Source organism: Meles meles, chromosome 8 (genome assembly GCF_922984935.1).
Source record: "Meles meles chromosome 8, mMelMel3.1 paternal haplotype, whole genome shotgun sequence".
NCBI classification, from domain to species: Eukaryota; Metazoa; Chordata; class Mammalia; order Carnivora; family Mustelidae; genus Meles; species Meles meles.
Window position 1 is genome coordinate 477,617 of NC_060073.1, and position 7,397 is coordinate 485,013.

The 7,397-nt window shown below is 63.3% G+C and overlaps 1 protein-coding gene across 1 annotated transcript; it reads left to right on the plus strand.

The window, feature by feature from the left end:
* Nucleotides 1-20: 20 nt before the first annotated feature.
* TMEM80 (transmembrane protein 80) lies at nucleotides 21-6,112 on the plus strand (the record flags this gene model as incomplete). Its single annotated transcript, XM_046014604.1, has 5 exons — nucleotides 21-621; nucleotides 3,197-3,216; nucleotides 3,968-4,061; nucleotides 4,156-4,248; nucleotides 5,237-6,112. Coding segments are annotated over 5 exons (1,014 nt in total), but the record flags the coding sequence as incomplete, so codon positions are not given.
* Between the last annotated feature and the right edge of the window lie 1,285 nt (nucleotides 6,113-7,397).

A 7,397-nucleotide genomic window follows, 5' to 3' on the forward strand; every position in this document is an offset into this window, starting at 1 on the left:
CCGCCCGCCCCGCCTAGCCGAGGCCGCCCGAACAGGGGCCGAACCGGCACGAAGCGGCCCAGTCGAGCCCTGCCGACGGCCAAGAGTCCGGAACCGAGGAGGGCCGAAGCGGCCCGAAGCGCGGAGCCGAGTCTGTCCGAATTGGCCCGAGGCGGCACGAGGGCTTCCGAGCGGCTCTGCGCTACCCCCACTCGGCGCCTAGGAGGCCTGCGCCACCCGCCGTCCCCCGCAACGGGGTCGCCGACTGCGGGGCCGAATCTCGCCGGCCTCCGACGCAGCGCGCCCGGGCCCAGAGAACCTTCCGCCGCAGGCTCCGCTCGCGGGAGCCGAGTCCGTCCGAGGCGGAGCCGAACGGAGCCGAACCCTGTCGAGCCGGGATACGCCCGAGCCTCGGCTCTCCGCCTCCTCTTGTACGAAAGTGCCCGAGCGCTGCCGGACGGCTTGAACCGGCCTCGGCCGCCGATCGGAATCCACTCCCGAAGTGCGGCGCGGTCGGGCCCCTTCGGGAGCAGAAGCGAAAATGGCCGAAGGGCCGCGAAGAGCGCGGAGCCAAGGGACTGCTGGGATCGCGGCGGACTCGGCGGGCGGGGCCGGACGGCAAGATGGCTGCCGGAGGCCGAGGTGAGGGCCCGGGGCGGGCGCTTGCGGGGCTGCCGGGGCCCCGGGGCGGGACGCGACGGCCTCGGGACAGGGCGGCGCCCGTAGGGCCGCGACTTGGGCTGGGGGCCCGGGCGGGCGGGGGCGGAGGTCATCTCAGGAAGGGGGGGCCGGTCGGGTCTGGTTCTTTCTGGGGACGGAAAGGCGGAGCGGTCTGAGGCGGCTCCCCGGTTGCGGTTCGGCCGTCTTGAGTGTCCTGGCGAGGTCGGCCCCGGCCCTTCGGGCGCCTCTTGCCCTCCGGTGGCCGGCGCCCCGCTCGGCCGAGACACCCGGCTGTGCCCGGGCCTGGGGGGCTGGGGAGGTTGTCCCCCGCCGCGACCCTGGGGGGACCCGTCTCCCGCCGCGACCCTGGGGGGCCGCATGCACGTCGCCGTGGGCCTTGAGGCCGGGCGAGAGCTCGTCAGCGCCGCGGGTCGCCCCGCCGCCGGCAGCTGTGTGTCCAGGACGGAGCTGGGCGACGTGCAGGCCCCGCTGGAGAGCCGGGCCCAGCGCCCCCTCGCCGCGGAGGCTCACAAGCTGGGGGCCTTGCTGCGCCGGTGCAGGTCCGGCTCGCGCCACCAGGTCCCTGGGCACCGTGTCGCTGCCGCACCGGCTCTCCGCACGCCGATGGCTCTTGGGTGCGCGCCTGTGCCGCGACGCCGACGCGCGGGAGTGGAAGGCGCCTGTGTCCCCCGGGCCTCCGCGTTTGCCTGGTGGGCACCCGCTTGACCCAAAGCCCCGTTCCCAGCCTCCGTCCGCCCCCAGATTTCTGGCTGGAGGGCGCTGAGGTGGTGAGCAGAGGGGCCTGTGGTCGGTGCTTCCCTGAGACGCCCCCGCCCCGGCTGCCCCGAACCGCCCGCCCTGGGGAAGGTCGCTGGCGAGAGGAAGTCCGCTCGGGGTCTCTGGGCGGCGTCCTCTGTCACCTCAGGGGGAGCTTTTGTTCCCTTCGCTTCCGGGGACCTTGCACCTGCCCCCGGGCTCTTGCTCCAGGAGCTCAGTGAGAAAAGTGGCTACAAGCGGGGACTGTCCTTAGGGAGCTCCAGTGGGACCGGAGTCCGCAGACCAGCCAGTCTGCTTGTGGCCACCGGTAACGTCAGTTCTTTAAGCCCGGGTCCCGGACGGTGTTCAGGCCACGTTTTGTCCCTGAGCCTCCGCGGTGCTGACCTGTGACAGTGGCTGGCCGAGAGATTTGAAGCGCCTGAAGCCAACCTTCAAGAGAAGAATCAGGGGCGCCTGGGGGGCTCAGGTCATGATCTCGGGGTCCTGGGATCGAGTCCCGCATCGGGCTCTCCGCTCAGCGGGAAACTTGCTTCCTCCTCTCTCTCTGCCTGCCGCTCTACGGACTTGTGATCTCTGTCAAATAAATAAATAAATAAATCTTTTTGAAAAAAACGGCGGAAATCCACCCAAATAATGGCAAGTACGGAGCAGCCTCATTTCGCTAGGGCCGGGACCGGAACACACTGGGCTTCAGGAGCTCACTGCCGGTGGCGCAGTCCAAGTTTACAGAGGCTCCCGCTCCGCTTCCGGTCCCTGCACGTGCTGTCTCCTGCCCGCTGAGCTCGGAGGCTTGGGTGCGGGTTCCCCCGCTGACCCCTGGAAGACCACGGAAGACCACGCGAGACTCCAGAAGGCCCGAATCCCCTTTGATGTCCCCCACAAAACCTCACCAAGGCTGAGCGACTCTCTCCTGCCCTCTTGGGGGTTAAGGGAAAGTGGAACTGGAGAGAAGACCAGACAGATTGGTTCCCATCGCTGTCCTGCTTGCTGCTTGGCGGTGTGGCTCAAGTCTCCTTCGACAGGGTCTGTTGCCCAAATTCTAAATTATCACTGATGTTACTACATGTCACAAATGTGCCGCTAGTGTGAGCGTCTTGAGACAGGAGGTGGGCCCCCGGAGACATTCAAGCAGAGGGTGGGCCAAAGATGCTTCCGACTCAGCAGCTCTGGTTCTGAAGACCATCTCACGGGGAGAGAGGCCTTCGTCGTAAGATGAGGGGAAACGCGTACCTGCTGTGGGGTGGGAGAAAGTCTGAGACGCACCTGAAAGAAATTGGATTGCTGCTGTAGGAAATTACTATTTGGGTGAGGTTTGGGACAATATATAAAATTCTAGGGGAAAGAAAGTATCACCAATTACCCCCCCAAAAAAAGATTTGTACCCTGAATTAGAGAAGGTTCTCCTCTAATTCCGTCCCCGCGGTAAATGTGCAGAAGGCAGGGGGTGGGAAACGCTGCCGTCTGGCGGTGCCCACGCCTTTCCTTCCCTAGCAGTGGAGCAGAATTCTGCCTTTCCTGACTGAGGCCTCTTCCTCGCCGCCGCTGAGGTCCCAAGTGCTCTCTCCCAGCCTCGGGTTCTGAAAAGCAGAGGGCAGACCCTCCTCGGAGGGACAGATGCAGGGGTGACGACAAGGCCCTAGCTACGGGCCCAGATGAAGGCGGCTTCTTTCTATAAACACAGGAGGAAAGAAGGAAGCCGGGACCCCCCGGCGGTGCTGGGAGTGACCCAGGTCGGCGTCGCGGCAGACCTGCGGCCTCACTGATCTGCTTTCTTCTCCAGGGACGGCCTCCTCTGCCACGGTATCCTTCTGCTGTGTCCCTGTGTCCCTCGGCTGGCCTCAGGCCCGGGCATCCCCAGGACGGCACCCGAGAGCTCGTTTGCTGGACACATGAAGGCAGCTTTGAGTTCTACCTTTCTGTTCCTTTAAACCCCACACGCACCCTTTCTCTAAGTTCTGGTAGAAATTCTATTTTTAAATGGAATTTAATGGGCGGCTCAGTCGGTTAAATGGGAGGGACATTCACGAACAGATTTAGAGAGTTGATGAGACTTCAGTGGGACGTGCTGGCTCCCCTGCACGGTGGGTGGGTGGCTGCCTGCCTCCCGCCACGACCCCCCCAACCCTGGGGCAAGACAGTGAAGGCCCCTCGCTTTGAACATTTTTACCGTAAACAAGTGTACCATGTTCGGGAGGGTTGGTAGACCTTTAACTGCACAAAAAAAAGAATATATTTTCTTTAAAGAAAATGAAAAAAAGTCGTTTTTTTCTATCTAGTAACCTGGGCCACAGTCAGGGTGATGCCCCCGGGGAAGCCTGGTGTTCCAAGGCCGTCCTGCCTGCAGTCACCAGGGACTCCTGTGCCAGGCTAGGACATTTCCTGTGACACCAGAGGAGATGGGCGGAAGCTCCCTGCTCTGGCCCAGGCAGGCGGCCAGGTCCCCGTGGCCACCTGCAGGTGCTCCTCTGAAGACCTGGCGGGCTGTGCCCCCTGGGGTGGACGCGCGGGCAGGGCCCGTCTCTAGGCCCGTGAGTCCTTAACCGCTGGCCAGCTCTCGTCCGTCTCTCTGCAGCTGCTGCTCTACCTGAGTGGGGCCTGCTGTGCCCTGTATTTCCTAGCTACGCTCCTGATGATTCTGTATAAAAGTGAGTCTTCAGCGCAGAGGCCCACGGAGGTGTCCTTGCTGCTCCCCCGCCCCTGCGTAACTGGAGTTCTGCTCTGTTCCCCGCTGTTCTCCAGGTCAGGTTTTCAGCTATCCTCATCCTTACCTGGTCCTCGACCTGACTCTGCTGCTTCTGATGGGGATTCTGGAAGTGACTCGGCTGTATCTTGGTGGGTTGCTGGAGACCGTAGTGGGCAGAGGGCCACAGAACTCCTCGCTTCCGGGCTGGGAACCCTTTATGACGTTCGTGCTTTATCACGCCCAGTCAGCGGGGAGGAAATGGGTACACGCCCTTGTCGGCAGAGCCTCAGGACTCTTCAGGGGACAGGAGCGAGTCTCCTGGGCCATCCTGCTGGGCACGCGGGTCTATCCGTGTCGGCTGTCACAGACGAGCCCACGCGCCTGGGAGGGAGGCGGACGGTGCTGGGCCCCTGGGTCCGCCGCAGCAGCCAGGGATCAGTGTTGCCTGTGATCGAGCCGTTTGTAAAACACTCCCGTTTGCTTTGGTTTGATTTTTTTACAAGCGTACGTGGCATTTTCCAGGGCTGGCCTTAGCCCAGAGTAAAATATTTTTGGAAAAAAAAATTTTTTTTTAAGATTTTATTTATTTGACAGATATCACAAGTAGGCAGAGAGACAAGCAGAGAGAGAGGAGGAAGCGGGCTCCTGCTGAGCAGAGAGCCCCATGCAGGGACTGATCCCAGGACCATGAGATCATGACCTGAGCCAGAGGCAGAGGCCTAACCCACTGAGCCCCCTAGGCGCCCCAATTTTTGGAAGTTTTTAAACAAAAACTCCTCAGTCCACCTGGAATTAGGAAAAGGTATCAATGCAACGGGGATCGTTTTTAGAAAAGGAAATGCCCTCTCCCGCCCCCACAACTGACCCCGAGGCTGAGACTCAAACAGTATCGGCGACTGGTTTTCACCTCCTGAGGGACACCACACCCTTTGTCAGACTTTGCTTTCCGACCATTCAGGAGTGATGTGGCCCCAACAGGACCTTTGACCGGAGGTCTCAGTCCTGCGTCCAGAGGGCCATGCTGGTGACAAGCTTTCGCTTGGCCTCCCCGCCGCCTCGCAGCCCTCCTGGGCACACACGGGTCAGAGTAGGTGTCCCGGAGCCCAGCACCCACTTACCATCTGCTCTGCTCTCCAGGCACCAAAGGCAACCTGACAGAGTCTGAGGGCCCGCTGGCCGTCAGCCTGGTCCTCACCGCGGGCGGCGCCCTGCTCTCCACCTACTTCCTGCTCTGGCAGACGCTGGTGCTGCGGGCAGACTGCATCCTCAGCGCCACGCTCCTGGCGCTGCATGGCCTGGAGGCCCTCCTGCAGCTGGTGGTCATTGCTGCCTTCGTCAGCTAGGCAGGCGGTGCCTGGCATCCCCCACCCTGGGTGGGACACCTCTGGACAGAAGCCACGTCCTGGGTGCTCGGCGATGCCTGGTGGCTCCCTCTCAGCTGCGCCAACCTGCTTGATTGCCGAGGGGACTGGGTGAGGACGGTGCACATTTGCACACGGTTGCTGGGATTCCGTGCTTTCCGCAGTGGTGCCCCTGGAGCTACGGGGCGGTGTGCGGAGCCCGGGACCATGGCCCTCAGCAGGCCAAGTCCCGGACGAGGGTACACCAGCTTTGCAACAGAAAGAAAAATGCCAGGGAGCCAGCAAGCCCTGGTGTTTGGTGGGATTTTTGCAGTGGCGGCCCCTTCCCTCTGGGGCTTCTGCAGGGAGGTGGTCTAAAGCCCCGGCACTGAGGGGAGGGAGGCAGGGAATGGGTGAGAAAAGAGAATAGGCTGCCATTGCCCCGGGCAGGGGCTTCGAGGCTCCAGTCCAGGCCTCAGTCAGAGAAACGTCAGGAGCGTGCACTGTGCTGACGTGTCCGCAGACCGGAAGGGCTCCTGGAAGGACTCTGAGTTCAGGTTCCCCCGTAACTTGCCTTCGTTTGCATCGCGCCCTGTCCGCGTTCGGAATAACTGAACATCGAGACGGTTTCTCTTGGCCATGTTGTCAAATAAAGGAACGTGTGTGGCCTGCATTTCTCAGACCGCCCGCGTCTTCCAGGCTTCTCTCTCGGCACACAGAAGCACACCCCGCCCAGGCCTCACCCAGAAACCCAGGGAGCAGTGCTTCCCCCGGAAAGCAGCAAAGCCAGGCCTCAGGGCCGGTCCCGGACCTCCACAGAGACCGGCTTTCAGCAGGGGGGGTAGCAGCAGCCCCGTCCGTCGTCTTGTCCTTCTCAGGGGCAAGTGGGAGCAGGAGCTCTCCCCGCGCCGGCTTTGGCTCTGGTCCAGTGCACACCTGTGGCCCCAGGGGCCGCATGTGGGCGCCCTCGTGCTCACCTGCTGGTCAGGTGTTCAGCAGAGCTGCCTGCCTCCGGCGCCGCGGCATCCGCCAGGGCATTGGGCAGATGGGACCGGTGCACTTGATCTCCGTGGAAATGCTCTGCCAGCTCCCGGGCAGCCCTGGCGGCATGACACCTGCGGCCTTAAGCGTTCGTGACCTCTTGCCCAAGGGTCGAGGCCAGGACCTGACACCCCTACCGCTTTGGCGACACAGAGGGGGCAGTCACCTGTCCTCAGGGAACACCGTGGCTCCAGAGGCCCCCTGCTGCCCCCCAGTCTGATGACAGGGAGTTTAATTTCAGAAACGCAATGCTGCCCACCTTTGCTGCTCCCTTCTGTGCGTGCCCCCCCCCCCCCCCCCCCCCCCCCCCCCCCCCCCCGGGCTCAGGCTCCAGGAAGGACAAGGGCAGGCCTGTGCTCTCTCTGTGTGCTCACAGGGTAGGGGAGAACCAGGAAGCCAGGGCTCAGGGGCAGGGCCGGGCCGGGCCGAGAGGATGGCCACTTCCTGCGCCGAGAGGTCACCTGTGAGGCTTCAGACAGCTGGAGGGGAGACCTGCCCTGGGGCTGGGGGGGCCTCCATTCCCCCAGCGGCTTCCCCAGGAGGTGCTCTGTGTCAGCCCCGGGAAACAAAGGCCTGCTGCCCTTGGGACCCTGCCTCCCCACGCGCCCTTTTCCACCCCCAGGAACAGCAGCCAGACCTCTGGGCCTTAGCACATGCCTGGGGGTGCCCACCACTGCCTGGACTTGCCCTTGGCCCTTTCTCTCCTTCCTCCCTGGGCAGCTGGCTGAGACGAGGTGTGGGAAGTCGGATTGGAGGACGGATACCTGCTCCCCGCCCCACCCCTGGCTGTGGGCAGGGGGTGGGGCCTGGGCCTAAGGAGGGAGCCGCAGCCTGGAGTGCCCTCCCACCCCGTTCTCTGCCCTGACAGTACTGATTGAACAGCCTGGGCCCCGGGCATCCCCACCCTCCCACCAGAC